At 44.3% G+C, this 20,178-nt stretch overlaps 1 protein-coding gene across 5 annotated transcripts in view; it reads left to right on the forward strand.

Annotated features, from left to right (window-relative positions):
• The window catches only part of DENND1B (DENN domain containing 1B), a 142,146-nt gene that overhangs the window by 72,489 nt on the left and 49,479 nt on the right, over window positions 1-20,178 (forward strand). For all 5 annotated transcript variants that reach the window (XM_069967504.1, XM_069967506.1, XM_069967505.1 and 2 more), the window contains one exon: window positions 17,188-17,288. In XM_069967504.1, the coding sequence (XP_069823605.1) occupies window positions 17,188-17,288 (101 nt within the window). The remainder of the gene's footprint in view (window positions 1-17,187; window positions 17,289-20,178) is intronic.

Here is a 20,178-nt window from a genome sequence, read left to right on the forward strand (position 1 = left end):
ATCAATAAAGCAAATGTGCCATCAGGTACATAGCTGTTTTTTTTTTTTTAATTACCTTAATTGATCAGCGCTGTTCTTTCCCCAAGAATCGGCCCACCTTAGAGCACTGGTGGAAGACCCACCACCCCTAATAAAGTGATATCCCATCCCCTAGAATTAATAGAGCCGTGTCATAGAGGGGAGGAGATATTGTCACACTGGGGCGGTGGGCCTTCCCTCAGTGCTCTGGGCGGTGGGCCTTCCCTCTGTGCTCTGAGGCAGGCCGGTGCTTGGGAAAAGACTGGTGCCAAGCGCAGGAACCGGAGGACGTTTTAAAATCAGGACCACACCAGCGGTATCCATGTGCTGCTTTGGATTAAGGTAAAAATAGGATGCTTCTGATGGTACATTCGCTTTAAGGGGTTTACCAGGGAAATCGTAAACTATACATACTAAACAAGCCATACTTACCCCCGCTCCCCCCACTGCACCTGCTATGTGATCTTCCGGTCCCAGATGTGGTTGCATGTGATTGGCTGAGCGTGGAGTAGGACATCACTGGAAGCTGGCAGAACAGGAACACAGCAAAGACCAGAAAACTGCACAGCAGCAGGGGGAGCGAGAGTGAAGGTAAGTATGGCTTGTTTGTTCTTTTATGCCGAGAGAAGGCAGTATGCATAGACTAAAGGGGTACTCCTGAAAAATTACTTTATATAAATTTATTCAAATAAATATTTACTTTTTTTATTTACATATACACTTCCGCTGAGTGGTAGCAGTAAGTGGTGACTTGGGCCTCTCTGCTGCCACCAATTTTTGCGGCGGGAACTGCAGGGTTGTCTAAGCCCTTTAGTTTCCACTCCCCTGTTCTGATCAAGCGCTGCCGCACATGGACTGTTTATACTTATATACAGCACTCGGGGAGAGGCTGCCCTCTTCTTGTAATGAGTATAGCTTAAAGGATAGCAGTAAGTGCAGACTGTGAGCTTCTCTCCTGTCATAATGTGGGGAAAATAAATTCTGAAAAATCCACATTTTAGAACTTTTTTTTAAAGGAACGTTTCTCTGCTTTTTTTTCACCCTTGCGTAATGTTTATTTAGTATTGTTTTTATGAAACGGAACATGAATAACATTACAGAGTGTTTCTGGCAGATAACTATGTACACAGATTAAATAATAGGTTGGGGGGCCGGCTGTTAGTCCGCGTCCTCTGGCTGTAGTTAGGACTATCTCTATGGTATTGACAGCAGTCTATGATAAACCGGGGAAGCAGAAAGGCTTTCTGGAAGACAAATATTTCTGCTGGCGTCTTCCTGGTGCACACGGCATCCCATTTTTCTCTCCCAATGCATTCCATCAGAAGGAGTAAGTTGTGTTTATCTGGAAGGGAGGTCATACGTTTCACCTTCACAGGCTGGCAGCCTTCGAGGGCAGTGTTTTATCAGAACAAGAAAGGCTAACTATTAGAAAAAAATATATATAATAAAGAAAGTAAAATAAGACCGGGCTCTGCCGTCCTCCCACTGTTCACTGTAGAGAACTATTTCTGCCTGGCTATAAATCTATGTGATAGAGATTACAGAAGGAGTGCAAAGGGCCCACGTTAACCCATCACAGCAAAAATAACAAAAACTCACAAAAAAATGTGATAATAAATGGGACCATACACGCTCAATAACATTTTAACTTTTTTATGGAACAGAACAGCTGTCACCTGTGCCTGGCTGCTCCATGTATTGTCTATGGGACTTCTGCGGATAGCCAGTGATTGTGGACCATCCTGTTCTACCTCCTCTATAGATAATGTATGGAGTAGTAGTGCACCTACGAGACTGCTGCACCAGTCCTATGGGAGGCTGGGACTTTGGTGCTCTTGATAGAATTGTTCTGAGACCAAATAGTGTTTTGTGTTGTTGGTGGGATAACGCCAGGGGCAGAGAGGAGGGGGCTTCTTTCAGCAGGGCCCTAATAGGTGGAATAGATTTTGATTGGGGTAAATTAGCAGTGTTCCAGGGTTAAGACTCGGCCATGTGTTGTTTGTTTGCCTTGTCTGGTTTGTGTGCTGTGATTGTTAGATGTGAGTATATGATGTGTGTGATGCCCTTGTGTGTGTGTGTGTGCCGCCCTTGTGTGTTGTGTGTGTGTGTGCTGCCCATGTTTATGTGTGCCGCCCTTGTGGGTTGTGTGTGTGTGTTGTGTGTGCTGCCCTTGTGTGTTGTGGGTGTGTGTGTGCTGTCCTTGTGTGTTGTGTGTGCTGTGATTGTTAGATGTGAGTATATGATGTGTGTGTGATGCCCTTGTGTGTGTGTGTGTGTGTGCCGCCCTTGTGTGTGTGTTTGTGTGTGTGCCGCCCTTGTGTGTGTGTTTGTGTGTGTGCCGCCCTTGTGTGTGTGTTTGTGTGTGTGCCGCCCTTGTGTGTGTTGTGTGTGTGTGCTGCCCGTGTGTGTGTGTTGTGTGTGTGCTGCCTGTGTGTGTGTGTGTGTGTGCCGCCCTTGTGGGTTGTGTGTGTGTGTTGTGTGTGCTGCCCTTGTGTGTTGTGTGTGTGTGTGTGCTGCCTGTGTGTGTGTGTGTGTGTGTGTGTTTGTATGTATGCTACTCTTGATAAATGTTACTGTGCAATGTGTGTGCTGCATTTGTTACATAGTTGCTGTATGTGCTGCAGTTAGTAGATATGAGTGTACAATGTGTGTGCTGTGCTTGTTAACTGTGAGGGTGCAATGTTTGTGCTTTGCTTTTGTATTGTGTGTGCTGTATGTATTGTATGTGCTGCAGTTAAAGGGGTTATCCAGCGCTACAAAAACATGGCCACTTTCCCACTACTGTTGTCTCCAGATTGGGTGGGGTTTTGAAACTCAGTTCCATTAAAGTAAATGGAGCTTAATTGCAAACCTCACCTGAACTGGAGACAACAGTAGGGGGAAAAGTAGCCATGTTTTTGTAGCGCTGGATAATCCCTTGTGAGTTCTGTGATTGTGCAGTGTGTGTTCTGCAGTTGTTAGATGTTCGAGAACTATGTTGATGCTGACCTTGTTCAATGTGATTGGGCAATACTTGTGCTGTATTCACACATCACACACATACGAGAAGGAAAACATGCATCATAACTTGTGTGTTATGCTTATTTGATCTGTGTGTGTGTGTTGCACTTGTCTGGTGTGTGTATGTGTGTGAGCGTGTAGCACTTGTGTAATGTGTGTGTTGTGTGTGTAGCAGTTGTCTAATGTATGTATGTTTGTGCAGCACTTGTCTAATGTATGACACACATCTGGTGTGTGCATCTTGTATATATGAGTATGACATCTGCCCCTAACCCAATCACAGGAATTGACCGTTGCTTCCTGCGATTGGCTGAGCTGTCTGTCAGCTGACAGGACACTCAGAAGCTGCTGCTGCCGCTGGACTGTGCAGCTGCGGAGCACAGGAGAAAAGACCAGGAGCAGGGAACGGTAAGGTGTCAGGTGTTTGGACAATCACAGCCACCGGCCGCGCATCTCTATTACAGATAGCAATGTGTGGTCGGCCGCCGGTGATTTTAGGTCCAAACCTAAACCAATGGTCAGCTAACAATCGTTTAATCGGCTGATCGTTGTTTCTATTACACGTAGCGATAATCGGCTGAATCCGGCCAGATATAGCTAATTATCACTCCGTGTAATAGAAACAACAAAAAGTTATTACAGTATATGCTGTAAATATGCAAATTACAGTAAACAGGTGATAAATGTGTGCTTACTGGGAGGTCCCAACAATCTGACCCCCAGTGATCTGAAGAACTACAGCCCTCAAATGCCCCTAAAAAGTATAATGGTGGTGTACTTGTTTGACTCCATTCACTGCTATGGCACTGACAGAGTTTGTCAAGCATACCCTTTATCAGTACTATAGCACGGAAAGGAGTTCTCTGGGGGGGTCCCAGCAGTCGGACCCCCAGCTATCAAACATTTATTATCTAATACATGATTTTAGTGGGGGAAATACTACGAATAAAAAAGTGCAATATGATTATTGCATTGACATAAAATCTATTTACCTTGTTCTTTATTCTCTTGCTTTCTCTGATGATATACTAGGATTTGTTGTATAAGCATTAACCTAATAGTCAAGTTTACTGTAGTGAGCCAGAGTTGAGCAATATGGCTCTAATGGTTTACCAGTCTCTTTAGAGGAGAAGTCCAGCAAAAATTTTTATTAACGTACTGTATTGCCCCCCAAAAGTTATACAAATCACCAATATACACTACTCATGGGAAATGCTTATAACGTGCTTTTTCCCTGCACTTACTACTGTATCAAGGCTTCACTTCCTGGATAACATGGTGATGTCACTTCCTGGATAACATGGTGATGTCACGTCCTGGATAACATGGTGATGTCACTTCCTGGATAAAAAAAAAAAATGGTGATGTCACTTCCTGCATAAAAAAATGGTGATGTCACTTCCTGGATAAAAAATGGTGATGTCACTTCCTGGATAAAAAAAAAATAAATGGTGATGTCACTTCCTGGATAACATGGTGACGTCACGACCCGACTCCCAGAGCTGTGTGGGCTGTGGCTGCTGTAGAAGATGATGGCTGAGGGACACAGGGCACTGGGGGGACACTGAGCATCCCTCTGCCATCATCCTCTCCAGCAGCCACAGCCCACACAGCTCTTATCCAGGAAGTGACATCACCATGTTATCCAGGAAGTTACATCACCATGTTATCCAGGGAGTGACATCACCATGTTATCCAGGGAGTGACATCACCATGTTATCCAGGGAGTGACATCACCATGTTATCCAGGGAGTGACATCACCATGTTATCCAGGAAGTGACATCACCATGTTATCCAGGAAGTGACATCACCATGTTATCCAGGAAGTGAAGCCTTGATGCAGTAGTAAGGCTGGGTTCACACTACGTTTTTGTAATCCGTTTTTCTCCATCTGTTCTTTGCAAAAAAAAACGGATAGAAAAAAAACGATGCATGTGTGTGCATCCGTTTTGATTTGTTTTTACATTGACTTCCATTATAAAAAAAAAAAAAAACAGATCAGTTTTTTTGCCGGACACAAAAACGTGATCGAACTCATTTTTATGTCCGTCAAAAAAACTGGTCCTTTTTTTTTTTTTTTTTTAATAATGGAAGTCAATGGAAAAATGGATGCAAGCAGTTGCATCTATTTTTTTTTTTATTAGTTTTTCATCCGTTTTTTGCAACAAACAGATTGCAAAAACATAGTGCGAACCCAGCCTTAGTGGAGGGAAAAAAGCACTTGATAAGCATTTCCAGTAATAAATGTATATTGGGGGTTTGTATTGCTGATTTGGGGGGGACAATACAGTACTTTAATAAAAATTGTTGCTGGACTTCTCCTTTAATTGCATCCTCAATAGACAATAAGAAAATAATAAAAATCTTAAGCATTGGAATAGGTTTCTGTTTAGCTGCTATCCTGTAACATCTCACACAGACTGACACATAGTCTGGACATTGGCACAACGCACAATAAATCATGGTTGTACAACAAGGCATCAGCTTCCCCCTCTCTGTCTCAGAGCCGTCAATGAGCTAGATCCCTGTTCCGGAGCTACGTTTGTGCCTCTCTAGCTCAGCCAAGCGTGGTCACTGCTGTCATATGCTTGTATGATCGCTCCCCCTCAGCATGCATCCCATAACCAGCCAAACGAGGCTTTACATGGCTGGCCCGCGCCTGACACAGGACTCGCTCCAGTGCAACTGCTGATATGTTAACTAGAGTGTGTCTGATAATGCAGACATCTGCATGTTCCTGGGCCTCCACTGTCTGGGACTCACAAGGAGTTAACCCCGGGTCTCTTAACACCATGAGTTCAGCTGAACCCTGCTGTATATCAACAAGGTTAAAACCAATGTCTTAACAAAGCTCTGTTGGCTTTGTGGCTCAATACACAATGCTCATTGGTAACGTTTTACATTGCCGGCGTGAGATGCTGCAAAACGTATTGTCATTCACGGAGTCTAAGCTAAGGCATCTGTGGATGTGGATATGTAGAGCGCCATGTAAACCTAGGAAGCACAATATAGTTTATAGGCCTGTATTTATCATATATAGATATGTTTCCTTTTTCCTCTTGTAATTTAAAGGGATTGTCCATTTTAAAGAACGCACGTCCATACAACCTGTCAGGTAATGCTGAGTGAATAGAGGATGGTCCCCAGTCAGGCTCCTCATCTCTTGGCCATGGAGACTGGTTATAAAGAGCATCTCTTGCTATGGAGGACCTGTCCTGTCCTGCCTTACACAGTTTAACTTTAAAGGGGTATTCCGCTCAAACAAAACTTTTAATATACTGCTGCTTATGATGAGAAAATAACAAACAGCCTATTCTTACGTTTCCAAGCTTCCCTAGTGTCCTCCTACGGCATGTTCGGCTCTGGGCCAAGACAGTCCCTCCTTTACTTCCGACATGGAACTTCTCACCATGAACAGCTGTATATTAAAAGTTAGGTTTGAGTGGAAAACCCCTTTAAATTGGTATGGTGTAATACCTTATTTCCCCTGTGGTGGCGCTGCAGGGATATTGAACACTTGCTGCCGGTGTTTGGTTTTGTTTTTTAACTGTTTACAGCTGATCATTTCTAGAGACGACTTATGATTTTATTTTCAAGGGCCCCTTCTAATAGAGATTCTTCAATGTGTAATTAGGTAATTAATTAGAGATTAAATTAGATTTTTCTATATTTGAAGTTCTAAAAAAAGGGGGGAAATTTTTTATTTTTTTACCCCACCTAAACAAATTGGCGCCGGCGCTGGGAAGACTGTGGTGCGCTTCTTTTTTCAATGCCGCCCAGTTCCCACGTACGGTCCTCAGCCGTTGCTTAAAATAGACCGGCGCCGTGCATGGGAACCAGGCAGCGGTTCAAAAAAAGGCCGCACCACCACCATCCCCACATTTGCGCCGATCCGTTAATGTAAGAAACCCATAGCATTGTACCTGATGGTACATTCTTTTTTTTTTTTTTTTTTTTTACTTGTGCTGTGCAAACACCATCAAAGTCACTATTATTTTTAAGCCCTGACGGCACAGTTAGTCATGTTAGGTAGGGAGGGGAAACCTTCAGCTCTTCAGATGTTGCAAAACTATTAAAACTTTGGTTGTCCAGGCATGGTGGGAATTGTAGCTTTGCAACATCTGGAGGACTGAAAGTTTCCCCATCTCTGATGCAAGGGAACTGACAACAGTGCCTGTAAAACTGCAGGTCTTCTGGGGTTTTCCCAGGATTAGTATCTACAAAAAAGGTCCAAGAGTGCACAACTGTGAACTAGTGACAAGATGGTGGCCTTTAAGAGCAAAGCCTAACCTGTCTAGTCTGATCCCACATAAGAGATGCCGTAGGAAACATTATACATGGATGCCATAGCAAATAACTTAAATAGTTCCCACTGGTTGTGATGGAAAGGTGTTAGAGCACATTGGGCATCACAGTTTGCTGTGTACAGGGCTGCATGGCCACAAAGCATTCAGAGTGCTTGTGCCGACCCCTATCCACTGCTAGGTGTCCACATTGGGCATGTAAGTAGCAGAACTGGAGCATGGAGCAATGGAAGAAGATGGCTGGCCTGATGGATCACGGTCTCCCGATGGCCGAGGTGTGTGTTTTACTTTCCTCGGGAAGAAAATAAGATGGCGGAGGCAGTGTGATGGGCAATGTTCTGCTGGAGACCTTGGGGGACTTTTATAAAGGCTGCGCTCCTGGTGTACCCCAGGGAGAAGGTGCAGATTCACCCATTCTCCCTGGCTAATAACTGCTAGCTCATTGGAGGTCCAACCTGTGGTTCCCTATTCTCTGTTTAAATGGAATGGTGGCCAAGCATACTTCTGACAGCTCCACTCCACTTTTATTTTCGGCAGTGCCATAAAGCATTAGAGTTCATGCTCAACCACTTCTATTCAAACTCCTCTTAGGCATAGTCTTGTGGCTAGAGCATTCGGGGAACTGGGGTCCCCTGTTTTGGTAATTCCAGTGGTCGGATCTTCACCACCCTACCTTTATTTTAGGGTCTCGGTGGAATACCTCTCTAGAAAGGAAAAGGCCACCATCAACAGTTCATGTCAGAATTGTCTTTTTCTTTCTAACTCTTCCTTTTCTTCCATGATAACACCTTTTAAACATATGATCCTTTTGCTTCAGTCTTTTTGAGCGGAGGAGTGAACATGTCAATGCTATGAGGTCAGTGTTCTGCACAGTGGAGCTGATTGTGCTACATAATCAGTAAAACACACCTGGCGGGGTGACCTCCCTTTTTAAGATAGGTCCTATTATAGTGCCGCTTGCAGTAAGTTCAGAATAAGAACATGACCTGTACATCTGTTCTGAAAGCAGCTTTTAACACGTTTACCCTCGACATGGAAGTCTTCGTCCTCTTCAGAGCTGAGATACTTCTGTAGTGGTGCTTGGCCCGGCCGCCTCCAGCTCAGATAGAGCCGGTGCTGTGGTCAGCTCTGATAGCGCTTCACTTATTATCTGCAAAGATTAAAGAAACAATCCAGTGAGTATGTAATGGGATCTCCTGTCTGGAGTCGGAGGACCGTCCTCCGCTCTGATGAAAGCTCCATTTGCTGCCATAGAGGCACTTGTTGTTACGGGAACCATCAAGATCACCAGTTTTATGTCTGCTAATTTTTGTATCATATCGACCGGAATAAAATCTTTTAAGTTTCATTGTTGAGTTTTTCTGTGGTTTTTATGATTTTTCTTTTGCTGAAGTTGTTAGAAGATTGTTCTCAAGACGAAAGAGTTTGTTTAGCTCCTTTGTAGGTTTGAATTTGTATTTGACATGGGTGAATACTTACTGTTCAGAGATGAGCACAACTCGGCATGGTCGATTCAGGCTCATCTCGAATACCGATACAAGGACCCTAAAGAGGAGAAAGTGAAAATGTGTGACTCTGGTTCACTAGTCTAATACGGCCACAAGTATTGGACCGACCAGCTGTATGGACCCAGCCTAAAGGTGGTTAAATAGCCTCCATAATTCTCAGCCTCCTTTTGTCTCTTCATATGGTGGTTTAGTTCAGCTGTGTATGAGTTCTAGATATTAAAAGGGGTATAAGCCGCTGACAGACACCTCTAATAGAAACGTATCTCCATTGGGATCAGACGTTAAAATTCAGCATGCCTGATTTATCGTCACCTAGACATCAGCTAAGACATCTAGTATGTAAAAATACTGCGGAGACACCATCACATGTTTCTTAACGTCAGTGAGCAAGCAGACCTTCTACCGGGAAGGAACAACCAAGCCAAGGGGGGTCCTCCAGTCAAGGAAACCACCTTCCAATAAGCCACAGTCAAAAATGACAGGACTAGGGAAATACCCCAGCAAGGTCCCCATCCACAGACAGCTGTTTTGGGGTATTTGCCCCTCATCAGTGTGGAGTAGGATTCTGGCTTGGCTTTGTTGTTCCTTCCTGGTGAAAGTTCTGGCTAGCTCACTGACGTTGACAAACATGTGATGATGTCTCTACAGTGTTTTTGCATATTTAAATTCCCAGGGTACAACGTTCTGAGGTCAACCATCGTTCTCTTGAATGCACTGACTAGGCTTTGTTTCCACTTGCCAGAATCCTACTCCGCATTGATGAGGGCAACACCCCATGGATTGATACCTTGCTTGGGTATTTTCCAAGTCCTGTCATTTTTGACTGTGGCTTGTTGGAAGGTGGTTTCTTTTGACTGGAGACCCCCCTTGGCTTGGTTGTTCCTTCCCGGTAGAAAGTCTGACTTCCCGGGGGCAATGTTCCTAGATTCACTGACACTGAGAAACACTTGATGGTGTCTCTGCAGTGTTTTGTTTGACCCCCCTGAGGTCAACCATCATTCTCCTGAATCAGCTATGACATCATCTAACAATAAGAAAGTCTAACAGTTCTGTCAAAAATGATAGGTCCGGCCAACTTTGCTTTTTTTCACTTGCTTCTCTGCCCTCCACTTCAGCCAAGACCTAACACATACTCGAGCAATATGGCCTGCCCCTATCAAGGATTTGGAAGGAAACAGTACCAGACATGGATTGACCTAGAAATGGAAGGCCAGAGAGCATAGTTTGTCATATGAGGGAACCCCTTTTGGTTGACTTTAGGCATGATAATGCCAAGTGTATCTTAGTATCAATAGGGTGAATTCATTCAAACGTGATAATTAGAGAGGAGCATACTCAAATGCTGTCCCTGCTGTGCTGTACGAGTGTGCTGTGGTGAGCTCCCCCTGGTGGCTGGAAGCTGTCATACCTTACACTGTCCCTGCTGTGCTGCACGAGTGTGCTGTGGTGAGCTCCCCCTGGTGGCTGGAAGCTGCCATACCGTACACTCTGTCCCTGCTGTGCATGTGACATGTGAATTGTTCTTCACGGAAACATAAGACATCTTCTGAAACTAAGACCTAGCGCATCTTTGGGAGTAAATATTGATATGTCACTGTCTAATTTTGGGGAAACACAGTAATACTCATTGATTTTTATTGAGTTTATGCAACATGCTCTATTATGTCTTCTCTTTGTATGGGATCTTAATATGGCCCCCCACTATACATGTGTACATCTACATATGGAGATCCAACAGCTTGCCCTGTACATACAGAGATACTCACCCTTAGATCCACTGTTTCCATACATACAGACGTTCAATAGCCACATACTAAGAAGCTGTTCATGACTCCTTGCACTTTCTTTTAACAATAATCTCTGCAGCAAAAGCTGTGTGCGCTGTGTACTGTATATCCCCAAAAGACAAGATAGCGTGCTTTCTCTTCCCATTAGAATGGTGAAGGCTCTGTGATGGAACAGGATTTGTTATCACTGGTGCTGGTTTTAAAGGACTGCTGAAATTTTTTTTTCTAGTCATCTGCAGTCTTAAAGGGGTATTCCACTCAAACAGAACTTTTCATATGCTGCTGCCCATAGTGAGACTAACAATTCCTCCCATACTTGTTATTATCTATTCAGTCTCCTTCTCCCAGTTCTCAGCTGCTGCTTTCTGCTGAAAACACAAAAATCTGTGTGTGAGCTTTTTTCTCAGTCTCCCCCTCCTCCCCCCTCCCTTCTGAGACGGCTGATGTAAAAAGTCCTTGGCAGGTTTTATCTGCAACTTTGTAGCTTCTTTGTAATGCTGGGAGGATTAATCACAGTGAGCTTATTAGTAACTTGACCTCAGATTAACCCTCTTAGCATTATAAAAAAGCTGTAAAGTTGCAAATAAAGCCTGCCAGGGCTTGTTTACATGAGTTGTTTTAGAAGGGAGGAGGAGGAAACAGAACAGCTCACACACAGATTTTTGTTTCTTCAGCAGAAAGCAGCAGCTCAGAACTGGGGGAAGGAGACTGAATAGATAATAACAAGTAGGGAAGGAATTGTTAGTCTCACCATGGGCAGCAACATATTAAAACTTATGTTTGAGTGGAATACCTGTTTAAAGGTTGGGAGGACTCCTTTTTAATTTAGACATGGCTGTAGAAAGTCGTCTGAGTTTTGCTAGTAACTCCTTAGTGTACAGTCATTACTGACACAGCTATTCAGTGTTTCCAGTCATAAAGATCCACGTTCAGTTCTTAAGAAGGGAACATGCTCGAGACTCTTTTTGTATGCGGCTACTTTCATTATGACTTGCACGCCATTAAACATTTCACCACCTATTTCTCTGTACGGGAAAGAACAGTAGAGCATTACGCCAGCCTGGAACCTCTCATCCACGTTAGCTATATTAAACGGGCTTCATAAGCGTGACTTGGCAAGTGGTAAGAGACTTCTTTCTTGGATGCATTTGACTCAAGTCAAACACCAAATATAATTTCCTCCTTGTCATGTTTGTACTGTGTTCCCTTGCTGCCAACCTAATATATACTATATTTATATCCATCAAGATCTGCAATTTAATCCTAGCGTTGCAAATTTTGCTACTGGGGGGGATTCTGAAAGGGGTTATCCAGCACTACAAAAACATGGCTACTTTCTTCCAGAGACAGCCCCACTTTTGTCTCCAGCTTGGGCAGGGTTTTGCTGCTCAGCTCCATTGTGAATGGAGCTTAATTGCAAACCGCACCTGAACTGGAGACAAGAGTCGTGTTGTCTCTGAAAGAAAGTGGCCATGTTTTTGTAGCACTGGATAACCCTTTTAAAGAAAAGTATACTCCCCTTCCATGGCCAGGGTAAGAGTACTATTACACGGGCCGACTATGGGCCTGACCATTTTAGTAAATGAGCGACAATCTGCTAGATCGGCACTCGTTTACTGGACCTATTAATGTCCTGATAATTGGGCAGTAAGGGCTGCATGGACATCGTTAGCGATGTCCATGCAGCCCTTGCCCAAACACCTGATACCTTTCCTCTGCCCACTCCCGGTCTTCTCTCCTGTGCTCTGCAGCCTTCCGATCTCAGCGGCAGCAGCGTCTGAGAGGCCTGTCAGGGGCCAGAACCGCCGTGGCTGAGCAGCCTGTTAGCCGACTGGCCGCTTAGACGATGCAGCCGCTGGGACCGGGAAGCTGCGAAGCACAGGAGAGAAGACTGTAAATGGGGAGAGGTAAGGTATCAGTTGTTTGGGCAGTTGTGAGCCGCGCATCGATATTACACTTAGCGATGCACGTTCGCTGACCGTTGTCTCTAATACATGGAGCGATAATCGGGAGGGGGAACATTCAGCCCTCCCGTTGTTGAAAACTACAGCTGTTGGCTGTCCAGGCATGATAGGAATTGTAGTTTTGCAACAGTTCGAGGGCCGAATGTTCCCCACCCTTGCCTTACGATGACACGTCATGTCAACACATGTCTGGTACAACCAGCTACAGGCTTCACCAGTCACATAAATTGAAACATCATCCTCACGGGAGCTGGAAGTAGATAGCTTTACGTAACATAACATGGTGTAGCTTCCAACATAGCTTTACATAACATGGCATACCACACTGCACCAGTTCTACATAACATAGCTTACCACCCTACGTAAGTGTTACATAACATGACACACCACCCTACATAAGCAATGTACATTCTCATGCCTCTCTGGCATCCCCTTCTCGGGGACTCCCATCATTCGTCTTCTAATGGTTCCCTCTATCGTAATCCAAGAGGCGTCTGTGAAATTGCCTTTCCTTAGCGATCAATCCCTTAGTGTCCTACTTCACACGTTGAACCAAGTCTATTAGATGTTCCTGATTAAGGTCATTGGGCCATCTGTCAATAATAAGTTGACCTAGAGAAAACCATCATTAATTTTTTTTTTTCTTTTTGCCTGATCTTAAGGACGGACACAGTGTCTGCTCCAGGTCAGCACTGTCTTATAGAAATATTGATTGTGCTTTTTTTTTTATTTGTTGTCCTTTTTATAATGGCCAAAAAAAAGACTAAATACAGTAACCTGAGAGACCATTGAATCGGTCAACTGTGATTTGGGAAGTCTTCACACACTGTGGATTTACTGCAGATTTTCACAGCATATTCACCACATCTGAACATACCATTGAAGGACATCTCCAGCAAGGTAAAGGAAAAAAAGCCCCCTCAAAATCTACTTTTTATACCTACCCTCATTGTAGAGGCTCGAAATTCGTCCGTCCCGGGACTCCACCATTCGCCGATCACCATCGTGTGTTCCTTACCACTTCTTGGTTCGGTCGTTTAAAACTCCCGCCCTTCCGTTCAGCAGCTGAGATGGCTTACAGCTTGCTCGGCCAAATGGAATTGATCAAGCTGTTAGGCGATGCTAGTTAGGCCAGCCTCCCTCTACAGATGACGTCATTGACTCAAGATGACGACGGGAGAAGATTCCATGGTTGACAGTGATCATGTAAGTATACTTTTTAATGCTTCCAGGGCCAGACCGGTAATTCAAGCACATTACAAGGTTATATCATTTTGTAATGTGTTTTAATTGCTGTAAAAAAAATATGGTGGGAGTTTTACTTCAATTAAATATCAGCTTAGATGGAAACGAAGAGTCCATGTGACGGAATTCACACTGAACGGTGCTGAGTTGTTTGTAGTTTACATCCCAGCTGCATAAAATGCTATCGTAAGAGCAGACAAAGTCCTTACCTCTGCTGCCCCCTATGCCCGTCTGCGCCTTTAACATTTGCAGACGAAACGGGGCAGGAGCATATTGTGGACGTCTGTAAGCAATGGCCAGAATAAGGCGGAGATGGCAGTAAAAAAAATAGATAAAAAAAGCGGACTGTTCACAATGCTCATTCCCTGTTTGCTGCATAGGGGATGAGTGTCTTATCAGTGGGGGTCAGCTTGATGAGACCCCCAGTGCGCACCACATCTGCATCCACACTGCCGCTCCATTCAACTCTATGAGCTGGGCAATAGTACAGCACTATACTATTACTATACTATCTTCACCTGGCCATTAGAGTTGAATCGAGCAGTAACATGCATAGCCTACCGCTACTCCATTAAAGGGGAATTATCAGCGGGTTAGACGAATCTAACCTGCTAATAGCCCCTATTGGGCACGGGGCGCTGAGGAGGAAGGTATGTCTCTTACCTTCCTCCTCAGCGCCGTTCCGGTGCTGTTATCAGTGTAATCCTTACTCTGGAGCACTGTTACGCCTCCATCGGCGGAAACTGGAAAACAGGAATACAACCTATGGCACAGGCTGTATCCCTGTTTTCCAGGCGGGACTTGTGCTGTCTCCACTTTCCCCACAGAACGGGAAGACTGCGGGAGTCAAATACCGATGGTTCGAGTTCGTACGAACCAGAACATCAGCGCTCTTCGATCATCTCTAATAACAACCACTGCTTATGCTGCGGCTGCCTTGTTGAAACAAATATATTTTGCGCCTTTCTTTCCGGACACATATATACCTGCAAGACGAGCAAGCTCTACAGACGACAAAACCCTGTCACCGGGGTCAGGATGAGTAATGTCCAGCAGCAAACTCCAATGGAGAGTCTACATTACCCCTATAATGATAAGAATGCGGTAGATGAGGGCACACATAAGTATAAGGATATGACTACATGACTATTATTTCTCTGTAATTGACATAATGGTACATTTTTAAGGGGTTAATGGCACTTGAGCTAATGAGTGATGTTGCATTGTCACCGGCAGACAGCTGCCCGGGCAGTGGTGACAGCGTGTGACAGAGTGCAGTCAGATCCCAGGAGAGCGCGTTCTGCAGGATAGGCTCACCTCCCCATATCACAACCCTCTCCAGATGCTCCCCGCCGCCTCCTGGTTCTCCATCGTTTGGCAATCAGCCCTAACGAGGTCTCCGGGGAGCGCTCGGGCCTCACCACCAGCCATATTTAGTGGGGTTAAATGAACTCAGCCGGCCCGGGCCCTGCAGCCCATCACAGGCCCAATTATCCAGGTTCTGTAGCCAGAAGAATCCATACAGCGTTTCCCAGAAAATGACACACATCTGAGGACTTCAGGCCGTACTATTATTAGAGTTATTCCTAACACGTTATATTGTTAGTATTATTGTATCCTATACCTTCTTGTTCATGAAGTTGATAGGTGTTTTTTTTTTTTTTGTCATGTAGATTAAATTTATACAGTATATTTGTTATCTTTATTATATAGTGCCAGCATTGTCCACGGCACAGTTCTAGGTTTATTGCATGTATGTTATTATAGTTGAATAGATACACTGTGACTTTTTGACCCTTGAATTTTTTTTACTGTTTAATTTAGGATTAAATTTAATTAAACAGAAGGGCCCAGGTTTACAAAAACGTATTCCTAGACAGTGTAAACTTAGACTAGACAGACTAAAATGTGCCGTGGTGTTTGATATATCTGTCGCATTCTTAGGGTGAGTGTACACTGCATTTTTCTCTTTGTTTCGCTGTTTCCATTTCAGTACATTGTGGTCAACCACATTTTCGTGAGTCAAATTTTTTTTTTGTTATAATGTAAGTCAACGGTAACTGGATTCTGCAGTATGCCATACAGCTGCATCCATTTTACCATCTCTTATCTCTTATCTGCATGTGTTTTTATCTTTTTAATGTATATGTTAAACGCAAACAAAAATGCAAAGTGACCCTAGCTTTAGACTGTCTAGTCTGTTGTGACCAACTGTTCAATGATTTAAAGATATTGTCCGCAAAAAGGGGTCCTGGCCAGACCTCCCCTTTAAGTGCAGCACAATTTGGCGCCTCGGTTGGTGTACAGTAGAGATGAGCGAACCTGGAGCATGCTCGAGTCCATCCGAACCCGTACTTTCGGCATTTGATTAGCGGTGGCTGCTAAAGTTTGATAAAGCTCTAAGGCTATGTGGAAAACATGGATATAGTCATTGGCTGTATCCATGTTTTCCAGACAACCTTAGAGCTTTATCCAAGTTCTGCAGCCCCAGCTAATCAAATGCCGAACGATCGGGTTCGGATGGACTCGAACCCGAACCCAGTTTGCTCATCTCTAGTGTACAGTGTTGGATACTGTCAGCCCCCTTACTCTATATGTAGTTCTCCGCACCATCCACAAGTTGCTGCACATTTTCATATATACCTGTATAACACCTGTCTGGGCCGTCTTTCCCTAAAATTGCTTAATTTCCCTGGTGGACAGTGTCACCTAGGCGGGGCTTCACAGCAGTTCAGCCCCCTCTCCTCTATGAACTGTGTCGCCAAGGCGGGGCTTCATGGCAGTTGAACCCCTCTCCCCAGGAAAGAGGAGGCCCAACTGCCCTGAAGCCCCGCCTAGTTGACAGTATTCACTGATGAAATTAAGGCCGGGTGCAATCCATGCAACGTATCAGTTTTAATTGGTTACTTTTAACAGACAGACAAACGTAGTCAACAATATTTTTATGTCGGTTAAAAAAAAAATGCATCCGTTTTGATCCTTTTTTTAAAAAAAAATATTGGAAGTCATTTGAAAAACAGACACATAATTGCATCGTTTTTTTTTCCATAAAACGTATATGTTAAACAGAAAAACATAGTGTGAACCCGGCCTAGGTGATTTTAGGGGATAAAAAAGACAAATTTTATACAGGTATATATCAAATGTGCGGCATCTAAGCTTGTGGATGGTGCGGAGAACTGCCATAAAGTAATACTGTCACCTCCCATTACTCTAAACCTCACCCACTTTTGAAGAGGCCACACCCCTTCTGTCAGATTAGGCAGAAAAGTGACTAAAACTCAAAGTAAGTGTGGCCCAAAAAATGTGACAATAGTAAATCTGCCCTCAGGTTATTTATCTTCTGTCTCTGTATTTTAGTTAACGGCCTGTGTTCACGCCTCGGCCTCTCTGCTGTACCCCATGTATTGGCAGCACATCTACATCCCTGTTCTTCCTCCACATCTGCTAGACTACTGCTGGTAAGTGCTCTGCTATCCTATTACAGCAGGAATTGGGTCTCACCAGTGTGTTCATGACATTTATGTAATCTATAGGCCATACATAATTTATTTTCTCGGGTTGGTGACAGATTATTCTACAGTTCATTATAGAACACACATATGTATATATATATATAGTTAAAGGGAACCTGTCACTTGTTTCATGTTGCCCCTGGTTTGGGTAGAGGCACAGACAGTGGGATGCTGGGGCACATTTAGGCATTGCAGAGAAACCTGCCGGGACCCTGGTCCTTGCCCTGCCAGCCTTGGGTGACACCTCTCTGCCTAGGAATGTATAGGGATATACCTGGGTCCTTCGAGCTTTGATAAGCTGTAATTTCTCTGAAACACCTGTGTGTGCTGGGGAGCCAGGACCTCGCTGCCTGTACCATGGTTTAGGCAGCATAAAATAGGTGAGCAAACGTGTCCAACTGTTCGGGTTCAGCAACGTTCTCTGAACCTGAGTGCTCGAGATTATGGCATACAACTTCTTCAGACACTGGGGGTCAAAGGCCGAGCATTCGGGTTAGGAGAACGTTGCTGAACTCGATACAGTTCGGCAAGTTTGCTCAAGAATAGTGACATACCATTAAGATTGGAAGGTTGGTTGATTTGTCATTGCCCCAACTAGCCAGAATCCTGCTCCACACTGACGAGGGGCAAATACCCCAAAACAGCTTTCTGTGGATGGATGCCTGCCTTGGCAAGCCCTTGTCATGTCACAATACTCGCACCTTGAGTTAGACTTTGACACAAAAGGGACCACCCTGGTGTTTCCCTATTTATGTTCCAATGCTCGCAACCGAGTGGGACTTAAGGGGCTACCTATCAGAATGGTGTGGTGCTCTCCCCATCTGGAGGCACCCCGTGGCAACAGGCTAGGGATATCTGGTTATTCCTGTGTTTTGAGACTCGCAACCGAGGCTCCATGGACTCCTTTTTTGCATATTTATATTTTTTGGGGCATCAGTGGAGACTCTTGATTGAGTACTTGATTGGAATTTTTTCACTGGTCTCCCTGAGCTCAGTGATTTGCTGTGTTTTGTTAAAATCAGGGCAGGGCTGATCTCAGGAACCCCTGATTCAAGGAGAAGCCTCCTCCATCTTTTCCCATCACAGTGCTGCTCCTAGCCACTATGCAGGGACTGCGGCTCAGCTCTATTCAATACAGAAGGGAAGAAGCTGCAGCAGCACTTACCTAGTTTCCTGCAAGTGTCGGGGTTCAGGCAGCCAGATCCCCACCAGTCAACATGTAAGAGAATGTTCTGTCTATATGCCATCCCACTTATGATATGGTGGAAGGGAGCTGTTTCTCCAGCTAGTGTAGTGAGTAGTGAGCATTTTTGTTCTCTCTCAAGGAAGAAGGCTATCTTTCTAGTGTCACCCATTGTCCATGTACTCTGGAAGTATACAGAACATATGATGCTGTGGAGTGAATAAAGCCACTTTTGTACAATATAACTTCCCTTGCTGATATATAGATACCTGATGGAAAAACATTGGTTACTGCGCTGCCTTCAATAAGCATGGCTGGTTGACCTGTGTGATACTGTCTCCTGCTCATGAACGGTCCTTTAAAAGTAAAGAAAAGGCAATGTGAGAGTTCCAGTTATCTAGAGAGAACCAGGATTACGGCACGTATGAGCACCACCGGTCAGTGTCACATATAGCTACTCCTATAGTAAACACCTGTGATAATGTGCGATAAGTAAAATCTCACTATATTACACCCGAATATTAGATCAGGGATTAGTTTAGCTCTGTTTAGCTTGATGGGAAAATCTCTTTAGGATAAAGCAGAGAAGGAGTGGATTGTGTGGCTGAAGCAGAGATTGATGCGGCCTGAGGAAGGCCTTTGAGCTTCTGCGTTGACTGATATTCTTTGATCCTTAAGAAATGAAAGACACTGACAACAGCCTCACCAGCAGCATGGCGGTCAGAATATGTAGGGTATTACTTTCTTCACATGCTTGTGGGCATCTTCACTGGATATGAGAAGAATATAGATTGTTTACATCCCCTGAAGTAGCTCCATAGTAAAGAAACAATACAGATCCTAGAATACATTGCATATTAGGAAGTTAGACTTTCTGGTTATGTAATTTTTTTTATTGTTGTTGTTCCAAGGCGTATAGAATGGAATGATCAGTAGTCTAATTCAGTTATATTGGTATAAATGTGTCCCCTATTTCTTAAAGCGAATGGACCAACAGGTACACTGATTTGTGTTTTTTTACATGAATAGACCGTCCCCGAAACGGTGATGCAAGTGCCACAGCCCTTTTTTGATCTGACACCTGGTTCTCGCGCATAATGGCAGTCTATTCTAATGGACCCGGGTCACAGAGGGGGTTTCACCACACTGGAGGCCGGCGGGCCTCCCCACCAGTGCTTCATGCGGGAACACTGTACTCAAGGATAGACAGATGCTGTATGCTGGAACTGGGCGTTGGTTAAAAAAAAGGACTGCAGCACTGCCATCTCCGTGCCGCTGCCTGTCTGATCATGTTAACAACAGAAAGTTGATGTACCTAGTGGTACATTCGCTTTAGCAACCTTCAGTCTGAGAGTGGGCAAGAAGTAGGACGTATAACTCCTGGATCAGACTACACTGGCGTTGTTTGTAGTCTGTTACCATGGAAACATATAGGTTTCTAAAGCAGTTGTAGATACAAAGTAATAGTTTTTTAGTTGACATTAGCTTCACTTTTTGTTTTAGATGCATGGTTATATACCTGGAGAGTATCCATATTCTCAGGAGGTCTGACCTCCCCCCTGACTCCTCACGATGAATGACTGCAGCTCTGGTCGTGCACACCTGCTTCTTGTTGTTGGGGTTCCCAGTGATTGGACCTGTAGACAAGGCATA

This window comes from Dendropsophus ebraccatus, chromosome 4, assembly GCF_027789765.1.
Source record: "Dendropsophus ebraccatus isolate aDenEbr1 chromosome 4, aDenEbr1.pat, whole genome shotgun sequence".
Taxonomy (NCBI): Eukaryota; Metazoa; Chordata; class Amphibia; order Anura; family Hylidae; genus Dendropsophus; species Dendropsophus ebraccatus.